We start from the raw sequence: 26966 nt of genomic DNA on the forward strand, positions 1-26966 counted from the left end.
TAGGCTAGGTGGGCCGGCCGGGGCGGCCAGGGAAGGGGAGGGGCCTGGCGACAGCGCCCTGGGGGCGGGACTCTCTTTATGCAGGCCCGCGTTGATTGGCTATGGACGCGCGGGTTTCCGAGCGTTTCCTCGCGGCCAGCACTCTTCGCGCCTGCGCCGTGAGACGGGAGTTTTTTTGGCGCCGGCTGTGTGTGGAGCGTGGGGGCGGCGGGTTGGCGAGGCCTCTGGCTCCCACATGCTGTCGGGCCCCATAGGCTCGCTTAGTCTGAGAGTTACGCGGAGACCCCAAACTCTTCGGCGGCGTACTCTCCACGCTCGGCCTCCCGGCCCCGGAGAGCAGCTTGCTGCATGTTGCTGCCAAGGCCCCGAGCGCACCGGAAGTTGGGGGACCGCAGAGTTCATGCCGGGCTTTTCAGGGTCCCTGCCCGGCCCTCCCCGCGGCGCGGGGCCAGTGACGTCCCCTTAGTGCAGTTGACTCCCTCCCGGGCCTGGTACCTGAAGCTGCCTCTTGAGAACCTTCAATAAAGGCTGTCACTAGCAGGTGTGAGCAGTGTGCGCACAGCCCGATTAGTGTCGCGGTAACTGGCGGCGACACGGTTGATTGGGGTTTCAGGAGAGGGACTTGGGCGGGCTGGCGCTTTGGCCACTCCCGGGTTTCCGCTCAATTTTTTGAAGCTAGCGCATCCTTTCAGATGGGGTGGCCCTGAAGTCACTGGGTCCAAAGAGCCGAAGGAAGGGCTCCTCAGATGGCGAGGACACCGGCCATCGTCTCTGGTCGTGCTTTTGCCAGTTGTTCAGGAGGCTGCCTTGTGTTTGGAACTTAACACACTCAGCAGGCCGGCGCACTGCGCTTCATTTCTAGGATATTTCCAGGACATCTTGTTCCTGCAGAAGCAGGGTACTTAGAGCTGTGGCGATATTGATTACAGATCCCCCCTGGAGATTTTAAACGGAGAGAGCTGTGTTGGGGCCCAGGATTTTGTATTTTAACAAAGGCCCGTGGGGATTCTTAGGCACAATCAAGATATTTTGCAGTCTTCACCAGCACACTCCTGAGACTGAGCATATGAGAACCCCACGGCTGCCCCCTGGGGCTCAAATCAGGCAGGAGGCTGGGCCGGGCTTTGTACTCTGCACCCTGTGGGCTGTGGAGAGTCCCCCAGGGAGGAAGGACAGGAACCAGAGCGGTGCTTTCTGGGTTTCAGGGAGCAGGAAGACCGACAGGAGCGTTTCCAAGAGGAAAGGCTTAGGGCCCTTGAGAGATGAGCAGTGGGCACGACAGGTAATGGGCCAGGCTCTTGCGAGATAGGCATAGCTGGCTCCTTGTCATTTTAGCTCGTTTCATCTCCTAAGGGCCTTTCCTCGCCCGCCAGTGAAAACTACTGCCTTCAGTCTCAACACACCCTGAGTGAATCACTCACCTTAGACTTAAGCAGGGTGTTCATTGTCCATCTGCCACCTCTCCAGTCATGAAAACAGACTTCTCTGCTGGACTCCTGGTGCCTGAAGTTTGGCCTGGCATGCAGTAATCTTGGAAGTAACTTGCTAAGAGAATGAGTGAAGTATGTAGATAAAATAAGCAGAGCGGGCCAGCTTGGTGTGAAGTGATGTTGCTTTGGAGTTGATCTAGGGCAGCAAAATATTTTACCTGTTATAGCACTTATGTGAGGTTTCCCAAGTGCCAAGGTCCATCCCAGCTCCGTAGAAGTAAATGTATAAATTGTGAGACTTTTTTGTTTTTATTTTTGGTTTGTTTTTTTTTTTTTTTTTTGATGCTGGGGATTGACCTCGGGTTCTTGTGCTTGTGCAGCAGACGGCAAAACCACCCAGCTAAATCCCCGGCTCTAAATGTATAAATTGACTCAAAATTATGAAGCCAGGCAGGGTGGTACATGCCTCTAACCCCAGCTGCTTAGAAGGCTGAGGCAGAAGGATCCCAAGTGCAAGCAGAAGGCTGGGCATGGCTGTACACGCCTGTAATCAGCACTCGGGAGGCTGGGGGAGGAGGATCCCAGGGAGTTCAAGGGCACCCTGAAGTGTATAGTGAGACTCTGTCTCAAAAAAAAAAAGGACCAGGGATTTAGCTCAGTGATGCTCACATGAATTGGAGGAGGTCATGTATTTTGGTAAAAAGCAAAAAGGATTTATTCAAAGCTTGCTCAAAGGAAGCCGGGTGTGGTGGTGCATGCTTTATTCCCAGCACTGCAAAGGGTCTCGCTAAATTGCCAGCCTGAACTACATAGTGAGACCCTGTCTCAAAAACAAAAACCCAAAAAACTTTTTTAAAAACTAGCTCCAGGGCCAGGGATTTAGCTTAGTGGTTTTGCCACCTGCTGTGCAAGCACAAGGACCCGAGTTCCATCTCTGGTTCCAAAAAAAAAAAAACTAGCTCCAAGGAGATGGAGGAGTCCATTTGCCATCTCATCGTGTACAGGTATGTTAGGGCGGTTTTTTTGCGTGTGAGACAGGGTCTCTGTAGCCCAGGCTATAGGTATGCACCACCATGCCCAGACTGGCCTGGCCTCGGTCCTTCATGGTGGCTCCAGCCCATCCCAGGGCTTCAGCACAGGGAGGAGGTCCCCACCCCCATAGCTTACAGTCCTGACTGCAGAAGAGAGCACAGCTGAGCCCCTGCAGCCCTGTCTCCAGCCCCTCAGTGGCCTCCCCAAGCCAAGTCTGCCTGTCCCTCTGTCTCTCTTGACACAAGAGCAAGAATATCACCAGGTGGCCACTGTCACCTGACCCCAGCTGTCTCCACCAGCAGCCATTCTGGCCGGGTCTTAGCCAAGTCTCCCGCTTCCAGGAATCAGAACCTCTGTTTCCCCATCTGTCCAATAACTGGCCATGCACAAGCTCTAGTGTCACCCCAGTGGGCACATGCCATGCTGAGGTGGTCTGCACCCAAAGAGGTGGTCAGCCACAGGGCAGGGGCTGGGAGGGTTGTACAGGGCTGCCTTTTGCTTCCTTGAGGAGCCATTGGGTGTCTTCTTATAAAGCTTAGCAGTAAATCCTTTTCTATGAAAAAAAAAGAAACCCTAACAGGCAAAAGAATATGAAAAGTTCTAGGTCAGTTTCCCCACACTAAAGGTCTTGCCCTAATGACATTAATTTGCCTTCTTTACTCTTATCACAACCTCTGGTACAGTGTATGACACCAGATTTCAGCAAATATTAATTGAAAAAATAATTATAAAAATACCACATATGAGCAGCTGTTGGGACACACACCTGTAATCCCAGCACTCAGGAGGCTGAGGCAGGAGGATCACTGAGTTTGAGGCCAGCCTGAACTGTATAGCAAGACCCTTTCTAGTCACAAAAGGAACACTACAGACAGCTTCGAACAGTACTGTGCCTTCCGGGTGGCTGTCCCTAGCAAGGCCCAGGTGGCCCAAGCCTTGGATGAGTGGGACCTGTACACCCAGAAGCTGCCTCTCGTGACTGGGCAGACATGAACTGTCACCTCTGTGGCCATGGGCCTTGGTCATCTTCATGGACTCAGAGAAGTCAGTAACGCTGCCTCCCTCTGCCAAGGGTACATCTACCAAGGGCAAAGACAGACCATGTCCTCCGGGTTCTAACTCTGGGTGCCTGGAAGGAAAATCATGGCTGGGCCCCCAGGTGCCCATGAGGAAGGGCACCTGAGCCTTGAGTGTCTTGTCATCAGGGTCTGAGCACTGCCCCATCCCCAGCCTGTGACTAACCTAGATCACGGGACCCAACATGGGGACTTTGTTTCCATATACTGCTCTTGATTGTGTGTGTGTGTGTGTGTGTGTGTGTTTTGAGACAGGGTCTCTAACTGATCTAGCAGATAACCCTACGTGCTTTACACATGCATGAATCCTATCCATACAATATTAAAGACAGACCTGTCAGGTTAGCCACCATAGATTACATTTGATAGGTGTCTTCCCCAGCCAGCTTCAATTGCACTTTTCCGGGGCATTTCCAGCCAAGTGCGATCCCACCTACCCAGGCCTGCCGGGTCCCCTGCTGCCCTCAGAGCTCGAGGGTGGGGGATAGCGCTGTGCCTTTGGCAGAGGAGGAGCTAGGTGAGGGCAGCTGGCCCTCCCCTCTGTGGAGCACACCTCTAACTCTTGGGAGACGGACCTGTCTGATCGCAGCCTGAAATCCCTGGCAGTGGCTGCTCCTGTTCAGCCCCGCCTGGGGCCAGCCTCGCTGCCTGCTGTCTGGCATGGTGCCACCCTTGGGCCTGTCTGTGTCCACTTGGGGCACCTGTGGGTCCCTCTAGATCTGGGGCCCCACTGACCACTGTGGGCATTGGCACATGCAAGGCCTGCTGGAGGAAGTTGGGAGGGCTTCAAAGGATAAGCCCAGCCGGGCATGGTGGCACACACCTATAGTCCCAGTATTCAGGAGACTGAGGCAGGAGGATCGCCAAGAGTTCAAGACTAACCTGGACTACATAGAGAGACCCTGTCTCAAAAAACTAAGACAACAAAGGATTAGCCAGGACTCCAGATCCAGGCCTGTATGAATGGAGTGTCCTGGCCACCAACCATGGAAGCTACAGCCTACAGCTTGAGTACATTCACTGAGGCCTGAGAAGCCCGACATCAGTGTACTTGACAGATGCTGTGTCACCCTCACAGACTGCCTTTAGCCGAGTCCTCCCTTGACAGAAGAGGCAAAACATCATCCCTCTTCCTTAGGGCACCAGTCCCATCCTGAGGGAGAGGCCATCAGGGATCTGGGATCCTATTGTCTCGTAATGGCTCCCTCTCTTCACCCCACTGATTGGGACAGGGTGTCAGCACCTGAGGTGTGAACACAGTTGGGGACATGGGCTCACACTCCGTGGGCTGCATGGCAGGGCGTCTAGGGCCGGCCGCGCCTGTCATCGGTGGCACCCACTCTGCCAGCCTGCATTGATGCAGCAGTGCTGGCTCCCTTACTCCCTGATGCCATCCGGGCCCTTAACAGTGATCTACCACGCATCACCACATCAGTTTTTCTAATGGACAGGCACAAACGCTTTTAGTTTAGAGTTTTGGTTTGGTATAGGGTTTTTTTGTTGTGTTTTGTTTGTTTTTTGTGGTACTAGGGATTGAACCCAGGGCCTCATACAAGCTAGGTAAGTGCTCTACCACTGAGCTATATCTCTGAGCCTTTTATTTTATTTTTTGATACTGGGGATTGAATTCAGGGCCTTTGGATTGAGCTGTATCCACAGCCTGTTTTTCAAGTTCCAGCCCAGCCTGAGGAAGACCCCATCTCAGAATGATAAAAAGGCTGGAGATACAGCCCCTTTTAATCCCTGAACTCAATAATTCCATCAATCAATCACTAGATAAATAGGGCTGGGGATGTAACTCAGCACTACCTGGTTCTATTCCCAGTACCAAGGGAGGAAATCATGGAATAAGAAAAGCAGGTGTGGTGGCCCAGACCTGTGATCCCAGCACTAGGGATGCTGAGGCAGGAAGATCATCTTGAGTTTCAGGCCAGCCTGGGCTACATAGGGAGACCCCATTAAAAAAAATACTCTTTAAAAAATAAAAAATAAATACTCTTCAAATACATATACAAATACAATTCCTATCAATTCCAGCTGCCTGTTTTTGCAGAAATCGAGCCAATTCTAAAACTTATAATTCCAGAGGGCCAGGGATTTACCTCAGTGGTGCCAGCACCTGCCTCCCAAGCACAAGGTCCTGAGTTCTATCCCCAGTACAAAAAAAAAAAAAAAAAAAAATCCTAAAATTTATAATTCCAGACACCCTGAACAATCGAAACAATCTTGAAAAAAAAAAGTTGGAGGACACACTTTCTGATTTCAAAACTTACTACAGTAAACTCAAGATTTAGCTACAGTAATAGTAATCAAGACTAAGGGTACACATATGGATGAGAGGAATAATACTGAAAGACTAGAAATACAGCCATAAATTTATGGTCAATTGACTTCAACAAAGGTGCCAAACATATTCTGTGAGGAAAGAACGCTCTCTTTACAAGATGCTATAACAGGGGCTGGAATTTAGCTCGGTGGTTCTGTTGCCTGCCTCACAAGTGCAAGGACCTGAGTTCGATTCCTGGTATCAAAAAAAAAAAAAGATGCTATAACAAATGGATATCCACATGCAAAAGAATGAAATTGGACCCCTGACTCACACCATATACAAAAATTAACTCAAAATGGCTCAACAGCTGGGCATCGTGGTGCACGCCTGCCATCCCAGCACTTGGGAGCTGAGGCAGGAGGATCACCCCGAGTTCAAGGCCAGACTGGGCTACATAGTGAGTTCAAGGCCACCCTGAACTATATAGCAAGACTCTGTCTGAAAAAAACAAGAAAACTCAATAGAAGTCACACAACATAACAGAAACCCTTGGCTATAATGTGAATAGCTGGGAAATTTCCCATGTAATAGGTTCCCAAACGTTATAGGTGTTTAGAGAGGCATGCAGAGGGCAGCATGGGCTGAAGAGAAGGGAGATGAAAGGGACTTTGCGGGGATAGGGATGTAGCTCCCTGGGTTCAGTCCTCAGCACAAGAAAATAAAAACGTTAATGGAAACGACATTTTTCTGCTCGTGTGTAGGGTTAGGGTTCATATTGTGATTTATGTAATTTAAACATTTTAAAAATTATTTGTTGGGGATTTCAGTATTATTGCGTGGGATTTTTTGTTTTTGGACAGGATTGGGGGAGAGAGAAAGGGCAGTCGGTGACTCCATCAATGGCGTGGTTGAAAAGACAGCCCTGTTAGCGCGCCCCCTAGCGGGACGGAGGTCAGCGAGCCCAGCCCCGCCTCCTCACTCCCGCTCCTTGCGGACTGGGCAGTAGAGTTGCGGTGCCCAGAAGCCGCAGGGAGGGTCCGGGGAAGGAGAGCACTTGAGGCGTCCGGGCACCAGGCAGGGGTGCGCTCTGAGTTCCCGGGCCGGTGGCCGAGCTGTCGGTACCCACAGGTGCTAAGTGCCCACCACGGGGCTGTTCTTGCTGTCCCCAAGAGGTTGCAGTCACCAACACCTTTCGCGTCTGGTTTAGAGCCCTGCGGGTCCCACATACGAGCTGCTGTAAAATCGGGGTTGGTGGTACACGCCGGTAATCCCAGCACGCTGGGAGGACTAGGCAGGAGGATCGCGAGTTGGAGCCCACCATGGACAACTTGTGAGAACCTGTCTCAAAAAATTTTAAAAATTATTTTTAAATTTAAAAGGGGCTGGGCCGGGGATTTAGCTCAGTGGTTCCGCTGCCTGCCTCGTAAGCGCCAGGTCCCGAGTTCGATCCTCAGTACCAAAACAAAAAAATAAAAAAAATAAAAGGGGCTGAAGATGTAGCTGAGTGCAAAGGCCTTGGGTTCAATACCAAAAATGAAGCAGCCACTGTAATGCACAGTTCGTTCCCCTCTCTCAGGCGAGGAGCAGCAGGACAGGTCAGAGCCCAACAAGGTGGGGAAAGGGCAGCTTAGTGAGGAAAGGTGAAGACAGCCTTGTCCGCTGCACTTTTTTTTTTTTTTTGGTACCGGGGATCGAACTCAAGACCTTGTTTGTGCTTGCCAGGCAGGCGGTGGCACCACTGAGCTACATCACTAGCCCCCGCTGCACAATTTTGCTTGGAATTGCTCTGAACTCCAGGCAAGCCCCTGCCTATTCTTTGCCTCAGTTTCCCTATTGATCTTCCCAGACAATATTTTATCTTAAAAACAGCGGGTGAGTCAGACATAGTGGCCCACGCTTGAAATCCTAGCACTTGGGAGGCTGAGGCAGGAAAATTGCCGTGAGTTTGAGTCCAACCTGGGCTACTTAATGAGTTCAAAACCAGCCTGAAGTTGCTGTCTCAAATAAACAAGGGCCAGGGATTTAGCTCAGTGGTTTCACCACCTGCTGTGCAAGCGCAAGGACCCGAGTTCAATCCCCTATAAAACTATTCAAACTATAAAAATAAAAAAATAAACTAAACTAAACAAAATCAAAGGACTTCAATGGTCAACAAGGCTCATGAGCTGGTAGCACAGCAGAACACCCCCTTTAGGCCTGGCTTGACCCAGCAGCTCACAGATATCCCCCTTTCACGATTTTCTTGTCTTTCCCATTCATGTCAGCTTCATCACAGTGACAAAACGTGTCTTGCTGCGGCTCAGGCAATGACCTCACATCTCACATCTCAGAGCCCAGACGGAGCTGGAAAACATCTGTCCCAGAGGCCCCCGCCAGAGTTCCCTCCACTGTTCTTAACCACAGCCCACGCTCTGGCCAGGTAAGGGACGGTCATGGGGAGGTCAGTGTGTTCCTGGGCCACCTGCCCAACCCATCCCAGGGGTCAGCAGGGCACTGAGAAGGACCCCGAGGACTGAGGTCATGGGTGGCCCCCAACTGATGAGCACTGCTGCCAGAAGCTCGTCAGTAGTTCACTTCCACATCCATGGTGTGTGTGGGGGTCATCATGTCTCTCCTTGGGTGTGACAGCTGAGTGCTGCCGTCATCATTGGGTGGCAGTGGCCACCGTGACCCCTGGAAGAATGTCCCCAGGGGCTGCTTCCCTTCTGAGGAAGGAAGGGCAGATCACCACCATGCTGGCTGCCACCTCCCCGGGAGGGTGCGGTGTACCAAGGCGACCAGCAAGAGGCAGCACTGAGGAGCATCCGGCCCTGGTCATCTGGGGGCTGCCACCCCTGCCTAGAAGGAGCCAGGGCCTGGCTTAGGTCCCCCACAAACGGGGTGAGAAGCCGCGGGCAGAAGCCGGGGGCCTGGCAGCTGCTTCCTGGGCATCCGCTGACTGCCATTTCTGTGGACAGATGGGGCCTATTGCTGATTTGCAGAGCTCGGTCTAGCAGCTTGGAAGTTAGGGCACTGTCAGGACTGGGCCCAGAGCTGTGCCCAGCAGGGACTGTGGCCGCAAGAGGCAGGGCACCCAGGAGGCCTTGAGCTTAGAGGACAGGAGAGCCCACCTGTCCACGGAGACACAGCTGGAGGTGCATGTGGGCGCAGCAGTGCAACAGGGTGGCCTTAGGCTTCTGTTCATTGAGACAGGGCAGGAGTGACAGAGTGGCCCTGCAGACCCAGATGCACACCTGAGGGTGGGAACAGGACTGAAGGCAGTGCTGAGGGCCAGCCCTGGCCCATGCCTGGCCATGACCCTCCCTCATGCCCTGCTGACCCCTGCTCTGTGCCCTCCTCCCTGTCCCTGCCTTGTCACACCCAGCTGCACTGCCACCCTCTCTGTGGCTGTGAGCCTTCACCACCCTGGGTTCCTCTGGAGTTCACGAGGCCTGGGGGCCACACACCTTGAGGACCCCCGACACGTGCGGCCAAGTCTCTCATAGGAAGGAAGGGATCTGCCTGGGGACTCACAGTGAAGTGGCATTTCCCATCAGCCTCTCTTCCTGTCCTGATGCCCCCACCCTGCTCCCCAGGGCCCCAGACCTCAGCTCCAAGACTGTCCTGAGCAGGGACATGACCTTTGTCCCCTGCCCTCTGGGAGGGTAGAAAGGAAGAGGCACCACACCCAGCCTGCACAATCACCTGAGAGAGCCCTCAGCCCACCCAAGCTCACCAGTGCCTGTGGGAAAGAAGCAAGTCAGTGGGACTTGAGCTTGGAGGGTGACAGGATGGCAGGTGTTCAGGACTCACTGCTATGGGTTGGGCAACAAAGGTGTCTCAGTTACTTTCTCGTTGCTCAGACAAAATACCCGGCACTCACAAGTTAAAGGAGGAGAGGTTTATTTTGATTCACAGTTTGCGGAGGTTTCAGTCCATCCTCAGCTGGCTCCAAGGGGCATGGCAGAGAGGAAACAGTCCATGGTGTGGCAGGCAGGAAGCACTGAGCCTTCCTTCTTCTTTCCCTTTTTATTCCATCCAGGCTATAAGCATATTGGTCGGTGCCACCTACACCCAGGATGAGACTTCCCACTTTAGTAAATCCACCATCCACACCCAGAGCTGTGCTAAACCCGTCAATAGACTCATCCAGTATCACACACCCATGATCTAGTCACCCCCAAAAGCCCCACCTATGAGTGCATGAGGCTTCAGGGGGACATCTAGATACAAGCCATAATGAGGGGAACTGTGCATCGTGGTCCACGGCTGTAATCCTAATACTTGGGAGGCTAAGGCAGGAGGATCACTGTGAATTCAAGGCCAGCCTGGGCCACATAGTGAGACCCCATCTCAAAAAAACCAAAAAAAAATTAAGATTACAAGTTCAAGAGAAAAGATTACAAGCCCCCTCCCATTTTTAAATGCTCCACAATAAGTATTTATTTATTTTATAATTAGACTAATTCTGTTGGGTTTTTTTGGCACCAGGGATTGAACTCGGGTCCTTGCATTTACACAGCAGGTGGCAAAACCACTGAGCTAAATCCCCAGGCCCTAATTAGAGTAATTCTTTAGGAAGCAGTTTCTGCAGTGTCAGCAGTCATGGCCAATGTCACCGTGGAAAAACACCCAGGAGGTCAAAGACCTGCTTACCGCCCTGCTGCAGCATCGGGCTGTCTCCCTGGACACTTGTCCCCTTCTGCATGTCCACCCTTTCCAGCAGGGCCAGTCACGAACCCACTGTAAGGCAGCCAACAACGCTGATGCTTCCTGAGAAACAAACCCAGAAGCTGGTATGGTGATGGCCATGCCGCCCAGGCTCGGCCAGGGGAGGGGCCGGCCCTTTGTCCTTGGGGTAGGGTGGGACTAGGTGACTAAATACTCAAGTGTACCACTGAGTCCTAGGTTCATATTCCTGGCTCACAGTGCCCTTCAGAAAAATGTGGCTTCCTTTATGGCAGAGGCTTATAAACTCGAATAACTTAAAGGGCCAGAAATGGTTGTATTTAAATTTTTTAAAAAAATTTGTTTTGAAACAGGATCTTGCTCTGTAGTTCAGGCTGGTCTTGAATTCTGTAGCCCATGCTGGCCTCAAACTCACAGCAGTCCTCCTGCTTCAGCCTCCCAAGTGCTGGGATTACAAGTATGTGCCACCATGGCTGGCCTTTTTATTGTTTTTGTCATTAAATTTTTTTTTGGTACTGGGGATCAAACTCAGGACCTTGCACTTGCGAGGCAGGCGTGGTGCCACTGAGCTAAATCCCTGGCCCAGCTGTTATCAAATTTTTAAAAATTTAAAATTTAAAAACATCCAGAAGTATAATCACACTTTCTTTTATGTGGTATAAGGGGTAACAAACATGCACAATGCCAGAGATTGTACTCCACATATGACACTGAAGAATATAATTTGAAAATAGAAATTACTCTTCAAAGTTTTATAATTTATTACTCCTTAGATTTGAAATTTGAAATTTGCCATTCTTTTCTCACACTCAAAGGTGTGAGTCTTGTCAGGTTGTGAATTCTGTGTAGCCACGGGCAGCAGAGGACTCATCTTTGAACCCTTTAACAGGGAGCAATGTTTACTTTTATTTAGTTTTATAATAGAAAGCAGCTGCTTAGAAACATCAGAACTTCCAAACATGGACAGAATGTGCGCCCAGTGGTTTTTACAGTCAGGGTCACCGTTCCGGAGACAGCACTGTTATGTTTGGTTTTCAACGTGGCACAATTCAGTAACTCCCACTCGAATCTCTTCATTCCCATGATGACTATTTACACAGAATTGGGCCGGGGACTTAGCTCAGTGGTGCCGCACCTGCCTCACAAGCACAAGGTCCTGAGTTCGAGCCCCAGTATTGAAAAAAAAATTGCTCAGAATTGAACATTAGTTTATTTTCACGGTTTGAAACCAGAGGACCTCATTTGCAGCTCAGTCTTCCACGCTCTCATTTTTGGAGTGCGGTTCCCCCCATCACGTTCGTCTTCAGAAACGCATTTCAACGCATGAGTTCCCAATGACACAGTTTTGCTAGGACAGAGGGGGCTGAGGTGGGCACTGGGCCTGCCGCTTGTGAGTGCCCTTGGGGAGGAAGAGCCAGGGCGTTTGGAACAATCCTGACCTCAACCCAGGGGACGAAAGCTTTGGCCCTGGCTGCTAGAGAACCGTGATCCGCAGTGCAGAGCTCCCCTTCCGCAGACATTAGAGTCCAGAGGTGCAGACACTGCCCATGCACCTTCCAGGCCCAGCCACTTTCTCTCAGGGGTAGAACGGGCTTCCGCACTGTGTAGGGGACTCTCGGAGGGACCGCTGATACCCACGGGAAGCCTCCAGGCTGTGGGATAAAGGCTGCAGCCCTGACCAGACCCATTTTTAGCGCAGTGACTCCTAGAGGTGAGGCCATGCACAGACTTGAGCTCTGCATCTTTGAGAAGCCCTGCCCCTTGGACTTAGGCATTGATACATGAACACAAACCATCAGAGTTTACTGTCTGGTCTAACACTGACTAACATGGACCATTCCACATTCAACCTTTTTGTTGTTGTTGTTTTGTTGTGGTTTTGAGTCAAGGTCCCTCTATGTAGTCCAGGCTGGCCATGAACTCACTATATAATCCAGGCTGGCCTCAAATTTGCAGCAATCCTCCTGCCTCAGCCTCCTGAGTGCTGGGATTACGAGTGTGTACTGGGTCAGGGATTTAGCTCAGTGGTTTTGCCGCCTGCTGTGCAAGGACCTGAGTTCGATCCTCGGTACCAAAAAAACAATAAAAACCCAAGTGTGCACCAGCATGCCCAGCTCAGATGAAACCTTTTAAGACTTTTCTCAATACACAAGCACAAGTAATCCCCTGATGGCATGCCTGCCGTGGGTGCTGTACCCAAAAGTTCTTCAGTCACATTCAAAGTTTTACCGACACCAGAATAAACACGGCTACCTGGAGGCAACCTTTAGTCACAACTGACTCAGCTCTGCAAGTTCTTGGCCACAGTGCCCACGTGTGGAGCGACGACAGTGTCACTTAGTCTTACATCTGCAAATGCTTGTCTCTCTTCAGGGCACAATTTCTGTTGCACTCAAAAGACATTCTGTATAAACTCACCATCTGTGCAGGGTTTTGATGCCTGGGCAATTTTCTCACATAACCCTTAAGTACATTTCATAACATTGTCGCTTATTTTATTCACATTCAAAAGCAAATCATGTTGAAATTTCAGTCTTTTTTTTTTTTCAGTTCATTGCTTTTTTTATATGTGTCTTTTCAGTCCACCACCATGGCTCTTACCAGGACTTATTTCATAATTGTACAGTGCATTATATTCTTTTCACACAGACAGATTCTGTGTGGATATTAAACGTGTAGGAACATTCTTTACTTCCATAAGGAAATCAGCTTGCTCCCATTTTTCTTGGAAAGTGTGGCTTTCTTGTTCTATCTTGTTCTTCCACTTTTGGAGTGCTGGGTTGGTGGTCGTGAATTTCTTCAGGTGTTCTTCCTCATGGAAGTATCTTATTTCTCCGTCAATTTTGAAAGGTAGTTTTGCAGGGTGCTCAATCTGGGTTGGAGGTTGTTTTCCCTTAGGGCTTGAAATACTTCACTCTAAGCTCTCCTTGACTTGAGGGTTTCTATTGAGAAGTCTGCTGTGATTCTGATGGGCTTTCCTTTATATGTGATTTGTTTCTTTTCTCTAACCGCCTTTAATATTCTGTTCTTGTGTTGAATTTTTGGTTGTTTTTTTTTTTTTTTTTTTTGTACCAGGGATTGAACTTGGGTCCTTATGCTTGTGAAGCAGGTGGGGAAACCACTGAGCTAAATCCCCTGCCCTAATTCCTGGAATCTTGACTATGCCTTGATATAGATTTTTTTTTTTGGTACCGGGGATCAAACTCAGGTCCTTGTGCTTGCAGGACAGGCGGCAGAACCACTGAGCTAAATCCCTGGCCCTAGATTCTTTTTTTTATCATGGTTAATTGAAGTTCTATATGCCTCATCTGTTTGTCAAATTCCTTTTCCATGCTTGGGAAGTTTTCTGCCATTAGTTCTGTGAACAGTTTTTTATGTCATTTACGCTAGCTCTTGCTTTTTCATTGACTCCGATCAATCTTATATTATTCTTTGCATCATCTAGCAGCTGTTGGATTGATTTTTCATGGGCTCTTTTTTTTTTTTTTTTTGGTACTTGGGATCGAACTCGGGTCCTTGCACATGTACAGTAGACTCTTGGTTTGTTTTTTTTTTTGGTACCAGGGATTGAACTCGGGACCTTGTGCTTGCCAGGCAGGTGGCAGAACCACTGAGCTAAATCCCTGGCCCCAGACTCTTGTTATTTTAAAGAAATCTTTCTTTTCATGATCACTAACCACAATCCTGTCTCCTATATCTGATATTCTGTCCTCACATTAGCTCATTCTGCTGTGTATACTTTCAGTGGAATTTTTAATCTCCTGGATATCTGTTTGAGTCTGTTTCATGGATTTCATTTTTTTTATGTTGAGTGTTCATGGATTCCATCATTTTCCTAAGCTCCTCTATTTTTTTTTTTAAATCTGTATCTTCTCTAGAGTCACTAACCATGTGTTTCATTATGGTCACCATCTCTGTAGTTATCTGAGAAATTATTTCTGGTTTAACTTTTTCTAGAGCCTTGTTCATCTGTATTATTATTTCCACTGTTACCACTTCAGAGAGTCCAGGTGGGTGGCTCTACTTCATTGGCCTCTAAGTTTGCTTTGGTGAGCGGGAAATCTGAGGTTGCATCTCACTTAAGTGTCTTCTTAATTCCTGGGTTGATGCTTGTAAACTGTTTATGCCAGGTAGCTTTATTGCTAGTACTTAGAATTTTTTTTTTAAACCAGGAATCGAACTAAGGATCTTGAGCTTGCCAGGCAGGTGTGGTGCCACTAAGCTAAATTCCCACCCCCAGAACCCTTAGGAAATGACTACATCTCAAAGATGTCTTCCAGGTGCAGGCACCTTTTGGGTTTGAGTATGTTACAAGATCTTAGCTCTTCAACTTATTAGGGATGAGAAGTTCTGCCTATTCAGCCTAGCCCCTAGTTATTTGGCACTGGCCTGTAGCATTGTTTTTGACCCTTGGGTGATCTCAGTCTTGGTATACCAGGAAGAACAACTGATTAGCACAATTAGGTCACTTTGGCTAAAGTAGTACAATCAGCAATAAGAATAGCAGCAAACACACCCTAGAGAACGACAAACTGTGGTAATTGTTAATTTGCCACCTTTAATTGTATGAACAAGATTTGTGATTATATAACAAAGTCTAAAACAAACCAGAAAATTGTATACAGTAAATATGCCCTCAGTATGGTGATTTTCCCCTCAGGGAGAAAATTTAAAAGGAGTTAGGGGGAACTCGGTGGCACTGGACCTGTCTGGCAAGTATAAGGTCCTAAGTTTGATTCCTGGTACTGAAAAAAAAAAGGAGTTAGGGAGAAAAATAGAAGAAGAGGAAGAGATTAGGAGCAAGACTGGAGGACAAAGGAAGATCACTCAAACTTTGGAAAACTGGTGAAGAGGACAGGAAGGAAAGGGAGAAGACAGAAATAAAAACAGGAGCATAACAGAACAATGACAAAAAAACTAGAAACAATGTTCACTCTCATAAAAATAAGAACAAACCATCAAGAAAAAAAGAAGAAAACAAAACAAAACCAAAAAACCAGAAAAGAAAAAAGTTCACTTCAGGGCATGTCTCTGCTATCACTGGTAGACAGAGTGGGCAGACAGAGCCCAGATCCATGTTTGTTTGGGTTTTTTTGGGGGGTGCCAGGGATCAAACTCAGGACCTTGCAATTTTGAGGCAGATATGGTGCTGCTGAGCTAAATCCCTGGCCCCAGATCCATGTTTTAATCCCACCAAGGCAGCCGTAGATTTATGGTAGGACAGTGGATAATCCCAGGAAGCCTATACCTTTAGTTCCACTGAAGTTCAGGCTGGTTTCCCAGCTGTGAGGCTGAAATCCAATTTGTTTAGCCTACAACACTCCATGTGCATCCTGATGGCTTGAACTCAGCTCCTTGACCTCTTGCCAACTCTAACTCGGTTCTGCCTCACCCTGACACTGGGAGCAGCTAGATGGAGACAGCCTGCAGCTGCTCTGAGTTCCAAGCTCAGTTGGCCCCTTTCCAAGATGGCTACCGGCCAGTTGCCCTCTGCTGGGGAATGTCTGAACCTGAATAACTCACCAGCCACTGCAGTTCACTGTGTCCCTTTCCACTGGTGCATTTCTCCATGGAGGCCTCTTGGATCTCCACTAGTCACCATGCATCTGCAGGTTTGAAGCCTCCCTCCTATGCAGTGAGTCAGGGCTCAGGGAGTAAGCACTACTTTGCTACCTCCTTCTTCCTTGTGTTTTCTCTCCTCACTCTCCTCATGGGCGTCAATTCTTGCTTCAGATCCTTGCTGAGTCCTGGGGACTCAGGACTTTCCCCATTCTTCTCTTTTTTTTTTGGTACCAGGGATCGAACTTGGGTCCTTGCTCTTGCGCAGCAGGCGGCAAAACCACTGAGCTAAATCCCCAGAGCCCCCATTCTTCTCGTCCTCACATTGCTATATTCTAATATCTGGACACCAAATCTTAGAGATGCTGTTTCTCTGCTTTTTACCACTCTGCCATCTCCCTGGAAGTCTCCCACTTTTGAAAGAAACAAATGCACTCTATTTTTTATTTTGTTCTGGTTTGGTTTTGTGAAAGGGACTCTCACTATGTAGCCCAGGCTGGCCTTGAACTTGGGATGATTCTCCTGGCTCAGCCTCCCAAATGCTGGGATTACAAGCGTGCGCCACCTTGCCTGGTTCTGCTCACTTGATTTGAAAAGCTCCCTCAAACACTTGTTTCCATTCATGCGGAAACACTTTGTCAGGGGACATCTAGATCAAAAGTGGTTTTGGCATTTTCACTGTGTTATGTAGCCCAGGCTGGCCTTGAACTCCTGGTGATCCTCCTGCCTCAGCATCCAGAGTTCTGGGATTACAGGGTTTTGCCACCACACCCAGCTTGTTTTGCCATTTTGATCTACATAAACACAAAATAATATTTTTGGTCTGAGTTTAGAACTAAGAAACAACAAAAGTTCTCTAAAACAGAAAAAAATGCTGCTCAAAGAGTGGGAAACAATAATACACATTTCATATATGAACACAGACTCTGGACTAAGGCCAGAGCTCTGAGATCACCAGGAAAATACAGACTGGGCCTCTGCCACTGGGAGTGTGGCCTTGCTGAGGAAAGGGCTGGTAAAAAAACAGATCCAGAATATAAACTGTGACAAGAGCCTGAAAGGTAGCCAGGTGTGTGGTGGCACATGCCTGTCATCTCAGCACTCAGGAGGCTGAGACAGGAGGAACACCCTAAGTCTGAGGCCAGCCTTGGCTACATAGTGAGTTCAAGGCCAGCCTGGGCTACACAGTGAGACCCTGTCTCAAAAAAAAAAAAAAAAAGACACACTAGGAAGTAAAAGTAAGAGCAGAAATGAAGTCCAGCAGAGACCTGACCTTGTTGGGAGTATTAGTAAGTGTGCCTTTATTTTTATTTTTGGCACTGCTGGGGATCAAACCTAGGGCTCAGCATATGCTAGGCAAGTGCTCTACCATGGAACTGCCCCAGCCCAGGAAGCAATATTTGAAGGATGGGGTTTCAGTAGCCAGCAACTGAGTTGTGAAAACAGCTAGGGAGCATAGCAGAGCCTGGAGCAGGAGCAGGAGCAGGGTGGGGAGGAGGCCCCGCTGGAGGCTGAGGACGAGCTCTCCCCACTCAGGAGGCTGCGACTGTGCTTCCCGACCATCCGCACACCAGCTGCCTAGGAACAGTGACCTATGTCCACACCTTTTTTGTTTCCTTTCCCTGTCCCCCCACCATGTCCCTTTCAGGAGACTGGACCCAGAGCCTTTGCACTCAGCTACATCCTCAGCCTTATTTTGACTTTTTAAATTTTGGGGGTGATGATATAAGGCCCTCCAAATGGTATACGGGAAATATTGTAACTCTCATCCCGTTAGATGTCTGATATGCCGAGTCCCTAGTCTCCAAAATCGAAGAATGAATTCTAGAAACAATGGAGTTTAAGAGTAGGACATATTTGGGGGATAGACAGGTCTTGCCTGAGGGAAGAGGGTACCTGGAAAGTGGGGGGCCCAGAAGCCCACTTCTCAAAGAAGTTTTATAGAGCAAAATCATGAGGTGGCATAAGGTGGGACAAACCTATGCTCAACCAGTAAGACTACAAGTATAGCCCCTTAGGTAATATTGATTCAGTGGGGAAACAGATCACGTAAAGGGCATACGTGGCAAGCACCAGGGCTTTTCCTGGAAGGGATGGGTCAGGACGGCCTTGTTTCCCACAAGGTTGGAAGGTGACTAACCCCTATTTAGAATATCAATCATGGCCCAGCCTGGTGGCCCACCGCTGTAGACCCAACACTTGGGAGGCTGAGGCAGGAGGATTGTTGCAAGTTGGAGCCAAGCCTGGACTATTTAGTGAGTTCAAGACCAGGCTGAGCTATTTAAGAGACCCTAACCTCAAAAAAAAAAAAAAAGTTAGAATATCAACCTTTATTGTTCATTCACAGGGGAAGTGCGTAGGTGTAGTCATTCCATCTTTATCTTGAGGCCTAGCCTTCAGCAAATGCTCCTCCCCCTCCAGCCAGTTGTAATCTGTTCTTATCTTCTGCACTGACTTCTTCAAGGGCCTAGCCCTGTCTGACTGCCTATAATTTTTTCTTTCCCCGGCTGGACTGGGAATCAAATTCAGGGCCTTGCAATTGCCAGGCAGGTGCAGCACCACCCCTAGCCCTGCCTGTAATATTTCTATCTAATTTAGCTATGTATAACACTGGCATTAGTCTGCCAATTTCTGAAGATACTTTTGGGTTTTGTTTGGTTTGGTTTGGTTGAGACAAGATCTCACTATATAATTTAGGATGTCCTTGAACTATGTAGCCCAGGCTGGCCTTGAACCTACAGCGATCCTCCTGCCTCAGCCTCTGGAGTGCAGGGATGACAGGTGTGCACCAACACACCCAGGTGGTGGTGTCATTTTTTTCATTTGGAATATTTTATACCAACAAATACCAACACATATAGGAAAAATGGGCAATTTTTGGTGTCTGTTGTAAGTCAGGTATCCCAAGATATCTCTTGCCACCATCTAGAAGGCGGAAGTCAAGGTAAGGGACAAACTTTTAGGAATTCTTCCGTTTCTCTCATCACATTTGCAAGTCAGATTTTAAAAAATTTAATCCCTGTAACTAACTACTCAAAGGGAGGCGCACACAGCCAAACAAAGGCCTCACAGGGGAAGGACAACAGCACCGGAACCCAGGCGCCCGCCCCGCGCAGTCCGAGAACTCGGTGACCGCGACACGTCACGGTGCCGCGAGCCTTAGCCCCGAGCCACTTCACACGTCAACCCGCACCGTCCCGCCCCCCAGGTTTCTCCTTTCAAGCCGTGCCGGTGCGGCGTCCACCCTCCCACAGCCCACAAGGCACCAGCAGCCGCCGCACACAGCGGAAGCGCCGAGCACCGAGCTCCGGACGTAAGACGGCCGGGAAGGCGACGGCGTCCATGTGACTCGGCCTCGGCCAATCAATCACAGCTTGCGCTTGCCGCGACCTGGGAAGAGCGGGCCGCACGTGCTGCGCCTGCGCTCGTTCCAGCATTTTGGTTGGACAGGCGCCGGCTGTCCCCACCCCCGAGGTGTGGTTGTCTCGGCGCCATTTTGAGGCCCTGAAAAGGCGAAGAGGCCGGGGAAGTGCGGCGGGCGGCACAGGTGCGAGGGGACCTCCTCGAAGGGCAGTGGGCCGCAAATAACTTCACCTGCCTTTCTGCTACTAATTGTACTTAGTAAATGTTTAGATTGGGGGGGGGTGAGCAAAGTCTCTGTATAGCTTAGGCTGTGTATGTATGTAACGTGACATTTTAACAATATTTAAATCAACGCTGCTTTGAAAAATCTATTATAAAATGCAGAGCCGGGATGGCGGGGCACTTTAATCCCAGCACTCAGGAGGCTGAGGCAGGAGGGTGGCCACAAGTTGGAGGCCAGCCTGGGCTACATAAAGCCTGTTTTCAAAAAAAAAAAAAAAAAGGCAAGAACGTGGAATGAATATGTTTGAAGTGAGAGGGGGCCTTATGAGAGAGCTTAGTAACTTTTACTGTAATTTTTCAAACATTGAAGTGTTTTTCGATCACATCTTTTATAAACAAAGATATAAGATTAAAAGTATTAGCAAGGTGAAGAAGTTGAGTGAAGCACTACATTAAAAATGTTTAACCAAGTAGGACTTATCCCAAGCGCACAAGGTTGTTTCAAGGGAAGCAAACACATCAGCTGAACAGACTAAAGGAGGAAAACTGTCCTTTTAGAAGGAAACCTTCTTGAACTTGCGGAGGCTTCTCTGGGAAAATGGAAATTGTTGCTGGGCTGGGGTCTTGGCACAGTGGCAGAGCGCTGAGAGCTGTAGAGCCCAGCACCGTTATAGAGAGGACCGGAAGAGGCTGTGTGTGTTGCTCTGGACTGAACGTTTGCCTGGAACTTACGAATTTCACCTCTTATGGAGTAAAATCCATAAATGAAATGAGGACAAGCCAGGTGTGGTGCCACACACCTATAGTTCCAGGATTCTGGGAGGCTGAGACAGGAAGGTTGCAAGTTGCAGCTCAGCCCGGGCAACTTGGGGAGACCCTGTCTCAAAAAATGAAAAGGTTTCGGGATGTAGCTCAGCCTAAGGCCATGGGCTTAATCCCTAGTACCCACCCCCCCAAAAAACAACAGATTTGACTATAATGTAAAAGTTAATTTTCTTTTTTAAAATTTTGAAGCGGTTTCCCTATGTAGCCGAGGCTGGCCTCAAACGTGGCAATCCTCCTGCCTCAGCCTCCCTAGTGCTGGGATTACAGGAGTGCACCACCACACTCAGCTATAATGTATTCTTTCTAGATGCCAGAGTCTCTAGGAACAAGTTAAAAATAGGAGGAACAGGCTGGGCATTTAGCTCAGTGGCACCACACATGCCTCGAGAGCTCAAAATCCTGAGCTCAATCCCCGTAACACACACACAAAAAAAGGAGGAACAAGTTGCAAAAAAATTGTGATAGGCCTAGGGATTTAGCTCAGTGGTTCTGCTGCCTGCCTTGCAAGCCCAAGGTCCCAAGTTCGATCCTCAGTACCAAAAAAAAAAATTGTGACATACCGAAAAATATTATTAAAATATGAAAATGCAAATCAATACAGAACTAAACAAAAATGAGCAAAGAATATGAAAAGCAATTTTCAAAGCCGGGCGTGGTGGCGCACGCCTGTAATCCCAGCACTGAGAGGCCAAGACAGGAGAATCGTGCGAGTTTGAGGCCAGCCTGGCCTACATAGTGAGTTCGTTGCCAGCCTAAACTACAAAGCGAGACCCTGTCTCAAAAAAAAAAAGCAATTTTCAGAAGAAATTTAAGTAGCTAATAAATGCATGAAGAGGTGCTTGACCATCCCACCATCAGTGAAATACAATTTAAAACCACTTCATAACTGGGCATGGTGGTGGACACCTACAGTCCTAGCATGCTGAGAGGCTTAGGCAGGAAGATTGCAAATTCGAGCCTAGCCTGGGCACCTTAGCAATTTAGTGAAACCCTGTCTCAAATTTTTTAAAAAAAATTTTTTTAAGAGGGGTGGGGAACTGGGAATGTAGCTCAGTGTTGAGGTCCTGGGTTCAATCACCAGCACCACACACACACAAAAAAAATTAAAAATACATACACAAATTTTTTTGGGGGGGCACCAGATATCGAGCTCTGGACCTTGCACTTGCGAGGCAGGTGTGGTGCCACTGAGCTAAATCCCCGGCCCAACATACAAATTAAAAAAATACATATATATGAGTATGTGTGTGTGTATGTAATTTTTTAAAAATTTTACATGTTTAATACCAAACTGGGCTGGGGATTTTGCTCAGTGGTGCCGCCATCTGCCTCACAAGTGCAAGGTCCTGAGTTCAATCCCCGGTACCACGAAAAAAAATAATACCAGGCCAGGGATTTAGCTCAGTGGTTTTGCCCCCTGCTGCACAAGCGCAAGTATCTGAGTTCGATCCCCGGTACCAAAAGTAAAAAATAAAAAAACAACCAAACAAATCAAATACATTCATCATCTGATGAATATTTCATCTTAACTCCACCTCAAGTGCAGGAACTGGGCTATCTGATGACTAGGAAACATTCACTGTGAACAAAATCAGATGAAGGAATCCAAAGTGCCTTCTAAAAACCGCACAACTCTGATGCATTACGGTAAAGCCCCCATCTCTAGCAGAAAAGTGGACAGGGACAGACCAGCGAAGGATGCTGGGGCTGTCACTGAGTGGTAAGAGTGCTGGTCTAGCATGCAAGAAGCCCTGGGTTCAATCCCCAGCACCACAAAACAAACCAATGACCTGACCAAGGAAGGGGTCCAGGGTGCCTTCTGTGTTTTACTCCCTCCTCTTATTTGCTAAGAGGCTCTAGTAACCAGAAAAAGAAGAAAACAGGTTCCTAGAAGAGAAGTCAGTTTTCAGAGAACTCCGGGGGCACAAAGATAAAATTGGGGAAAGGTCCGGGGATTTAGCTCAGCAGTTTTGCCGCCTGCTGCGCAAGGACCCGAGTTCAATCCCCGGTACCAAAACAAAAAAAAGAAATCTAAAAAAAAACTGGGGAATGATACCCTGGGGATGTAGCTCAGTGGTAGAGCACGTATGTAGCATGTGGGAGAGCCTGGTTCAATCCCAGCGCCACCAATACAAAACAAAACTGAGAAACAGGACCGACTGCAAAAGGTCCCTCCAACACTGATTACAAATTCCTGGGCCCTAAATCTATAAAAGAGCCCAGAACCCTACTGTTTGCATTCACTAAGAATAGATCTGGGTCCTCCCAGCTCTGACTTAAATTTACCATCTAAAATCAAATCTACCTCTACCCCTAGGCCTGTGGCTCTTCAGTCATGCTCATCTTCATCCTCAGTCTGATGAGTGTAATTTTCCCTTCATCAGAGTGACAGAAATTAAAACATAAAGCAACGTGGTTTTTTTGGTTTTTTGGTACCACTCATTGAACTCGGGGCCATGCGCTTGTGAGGCAGCTTGGGGCACCCCCGAGCTAAATCCCCGGCCCCTAAAGCAACATGTTTGAGATTATGTGGAGACTCATGAAAACATAAATTGTTACACCTGTAAAGAAACTTGGCAGTTGCCGTGAAAAGAAATTCCTATTCCTCACTTGAGGAATTCCACTTACTGAGAGATGCACACAAGCTTATGGAGGGACATGTACATAGATCTTACCTCTTTTTTTTTTTTTTGGTACCAGGGATTGAACTCAGGTCCTTATGCTTGCAAGGCAGGAGGCGGAACCGCTGAGCTAAATCCCAGGCCCCGATGTGTACATAAATCTTTGTTGAAAACATGAAGTATTTTATCATGGGCAATTTCAAACATACATTAAGTGGAAAGAATGTACAGTGGATCCCCCGCCTTTGTTTTTGGTACTGGCGATTAAATACGTGACAGCTGTACACTGAGCTGCATCCCCAGTCTTTTTTTTTAAATTTTGAAACAATTTCACTGCATTTCCCCGGCTGTCCTCCAATTTGGGATCCTCCTGCCTCAGCCCCCTGAGTGCTGGGATTACTGTCTGCCATGCCATGAGCTCTTTCCCCTCTGCCTTGGAGCTAGCCAACTATGGATGAAACCTCTACACACTGAGTCAAAATAAACCTCTTCTCCTTTGCTTTGTTTTTGTTAGGTATTGTGTCTTAGCGACTAGAAAAGTAAGACACCGCCATACCAGCCTAATTCTCTTTTCCGAAAAACTGTGGTAAAACATACATGAGATAAAATTTACCATCCTAGTGTTCAAGTGGACAGTTTTGTTTCTATTTTTGTACTGGGGATCTAACTCAGGACCTTGTGCTTGGGAGGCAGGCTCGGTGCCGCTGAGCTAAGTCCCCACAAGTGGACAGTTATTATTTGAAGTGTATTGCCATGGTTGTGCAACCAGTCTCTGGAACTTTTCATCTTGTGAAACAGAAACATGAAAACAACTTCTCACTTCTCACAATAAAAATTGCTTTCCCCATTTTCTCCCACGCAAGCTTATTCTCTGTACAATTGAGCAAGGGACATTCTCGGTGACCCTGTGCTATCAACTCCGAGTCCTGGCCGAGGAGCCCAGGGCTGAGCTAAGGAGTCACCTGCAGCAGAGCCGGGACAGGTGACCCAGGTCCCCGGGCCCCTCTGGGGAGGACAGGGCCCCAGGGCTTGCCAGAGTCCAGAGAGCACGGGGTGTCCTGGAGGTCCTCACCGGCCCGCTTGTCCCCAGGGGGGTCACTCCTGCCCCCACATGTCCTCGGGCCAGCGGGCCCAGTGCCAGCCTGCCTGTGGGTGAGGCGCGGGGCATGGCTGGGGAGCTGTCACCACCCCAAGTCCGTTCTCCCATCCCAGGGCTGGGTGAGTCTGTTACCAGCAGTGACCAGTGTGCACGCAACCAGGCTGGTGGCCTCCTGTGACACTGGGTCTCAGCCGGCCTTTCTTCACGCAGACCAGGAGCCAAGGCCTAGAAAGGTGGGGTGACACTGGGTGCCCCGAGGCCAGGCGGTGGCAGCGGGGTCCCCAGGGTGCCCAGGTCGTCTGCCACCAGCGGTCCTGCCAGCACCAGGTTCTGCAGGGGCGACTGGTGGGGGCTGCAGTGCCGAAGGACATAAAGCACGTGGCACAGTGCCTGCCAGCGTGGGCCCTGCACGGCCAGGCGACCGTCTCCTTTCTCTTGCTGTGTCCCTCATATTTCAAAGACACGGCCACTGGGCGTGGTGGCGCATGCCTGTCATCCTAGCACTCAGGAGGCTGAGGCAGGAGGATTGACAGAGCTCAAGAGCTCGAGGCCAGCCTGGGCTACAAAGGGAGACCCTGCCTCAAAAAACAAAACAAAGACACAGGGGCAGGGTCACGAGGTGCCAGTCACAGTCTCTAGGCTGAGCTGGGCCAGGCCCCGAGGGCGTCCCCGCAGAGGAGGGCGGGCAGCCCCAGGCCGAGAGTGAACCTCAGGGCGGTGCTGCTTCGGGACTCCTCTCAGGAGGGCTGGGGCTCCCCGTTCCCAGCCCAGGTCGCACAGGCCGCTGCCGAGGCTGTAGGAGAGGTGGCGGCCTGGGCAGCGGCCCCGAAAGCCCAGGCCCAGGGCCTTGAGGAAGTTCTCCCGGAAGTGGCTGAACAGGAGGCTATGGCGCACCGGGTTGGCAGCCAAGCTGAGGTAGAAGATGCCCGACACGATGTGCGCGTACAGGAAGGGCAGCGGCAGGCCCTCCGTCTACTGCGACACGAAGCTCCACATGAGGCGGTCGGCGTGGAACGGGGCCCAGCAGACGCCAAACACCGCTACCAGGACAACTGCAGTCGGAGAAGGAGCCGCGTGGCCCCCGAGGCCTCTCCTGCTCCCCGGGTCCACCTGGCCACCAGCCACGCCCACCAGAAGGTTCTGGAATCTCGCCCGTGCTGCCCCCACCCGGCTGCCATCCATGGGACCTGCTGATCTGACCCACCCCCTCCTGTGGACTCGGGAAGTGGAGGTCTCAGGGTGGTGGCCGAGCTCCTAGCTAGCAGTACAGACTGTGGGCTAAGGTCCCTGCTGGTGCCGCTGGGCCGGAGCTTGCTGATGCATAAGTACAGAGGAGAGGAGAAGGGGCAGGCGCTCAGAGAGCCACAGACAGGAGATCCCGGGCCAGAGAGGGCGACACACACTCAGACACTCACACACACAAACAAACGCCAGCCCTGGCTGCAGGCCCACACCCACTCGCCCAGCCCAGTTGAATAACTTCTCTTGTTGCTGTTGTTTTGAGACAGGCTCTCACTGTGTAATTCAGGTTGGCCTTGAGCTCACTATGTAGCCCAAGTTGGCCTAGAACTCGTGGAGATCCTCCCGCCTCAGCCTCCGTGTGCACCACCACACCTGGCTCGGTTGTGCTTCCCCAGCTGCCATCTGCCCCCTGCAGTGACATCCCTCTTGTCCCCTGCCCCCAGCGTGGTTTTCTTCAGAGTCCCAGATGGTGCACAGAGAGAACAGAAGAGGAAGGGGGGAGAGACGGCCGCGAGCTAGAGGCCGCCTTCTGGGGCTGAGGGCCCGTGAGGCCGTGCTGGGGACAGAGGGGACAGAAGTGGAGGTGGCGGGGGGGGGGCACCCGAAGCGTCGGGCCAGCCCCTCCCCAGGGGCTGCACAGTGACCCAGCCTTGGGGCGCAGGAGGGGTCCTGGTCTGGGGTGGGGCTGGTCTCCGAGCCCGGCCCCCACTCCCCCAGGTGCAGGCCCTGCCGGGGTGCTGAGCGGGGTGGGGTGCGTGGGGATGGGATCCGTGGTTCCCTCCCCAGGTCCCGCTCGCTGCCTCTTCTGTGCTGTCCACCGAGCCCCACAAATGCACCTCCAGAGAAGCCTCTTTTTTATCAGTTTTCCCCCAGTATTGGGGGTACAGCCAGGGTCTTCACACTAAGCTACATCCCCAGCCCTTTTCTTTTTTACTGAGACTGGGTCTTGCTAAGTTGTCTGTGTTGGATCAGAACTTTTTTCTTTTAGTTTTTTGAGACAGGGTCTCCTTATGTAGCTCAGGCTGGCGTTGAACTCGTGGAAATCCTCCTGCCTCTGCCTCCTGAATACTGGGATTATAGGCATGTACCACCACGCCCGCCCGGCTACTGTCCTGGATTCTTAGTAATGCCAAACAAAGGACCCTGCAAATGACACAGTCCATCTCGCCTCGCCTCGTGTGCCCAGAGTTGGGGCTTGTAGAAGCTGAATGGGTTCTGGGGGCAAAGCTGCCTCCCTGTGGCTGGGAGTCGGGCCTGGGTGGAAAAGGTGGTCACAGGGGTATGAGCAGCCAGAACATCTCCCTCCCTCTGCGGCTCCTCCTCTCTGAGCAGCAGTGCTTTTCCCAGGCCCTCTGCCAGGCCACTGTGTGTTTAATCCTGCTGAACATGGACAGAAATTTCCCCAAAAAAGTCAGCCGAAATGAACCCCAACTCCTCGAATTCATTGGTGTCAGATCTTGTGCCTCAGAAATAAGGAAGTAGGGGCCGAGGATTTAGCTCAGTGGTTTTGCCGCCTGCTGTGCAAGCTCAAGGACCCGAGTTTGATCCCCGGTACAAAAA

The 26966-nt window shown here is 49.9% G+C and overlaps 1 protein-coding gene and 1 long non-coding RNA gene across 2 annotated transcripts; one reads left to right on the forward strand and one right to left on the reverse strand.

Moving 5' to 3' along the window:
* The first annotated feature begins 49 nt into the window (after window positions 1–49).
* Window positions 50–23912, forward strand: LOC110346341 (uncharacterized). The gene is made up of 2 exons (XR_002390322.2): window positions 50–8226; window positions 19243–23912. It is a non-coding gene; the product is annotated as an uncharacterized LOC110346341 (long non-coding RNA).
* An 864-nt stretch (window positions 23913–24776) lies between these two features.
* On the reverse strand, window positions 24777–25346 carry LOC101726507 (neuromedin-U receptor 1). The gene is given in 1 exon segment (XM_004921194.3): window positions 24777–25346. A coding segment is annotated over 1 exon segment (570 nt).
* Window positions 25347–26966: the final 1620 nt, after the last annotated feature.

The sequence above is a fragment of the Heterocephalus glaber genome, unplaced genomic scaffold (genome assembly GCF_053883595.1).
Source record: "Heterocephalus glaber isolate CG9 unplaced genomic scaffold, H.glaber_assembly_v1.0 deba00001004, whole genome shotgun sequence".
Lineage (NCBI taxonomy): Eukaryota > Metazoa > Chordata > Mammalia > Rodentia > Bathyergidae > Heterocephalus > Heterocephalus glaber.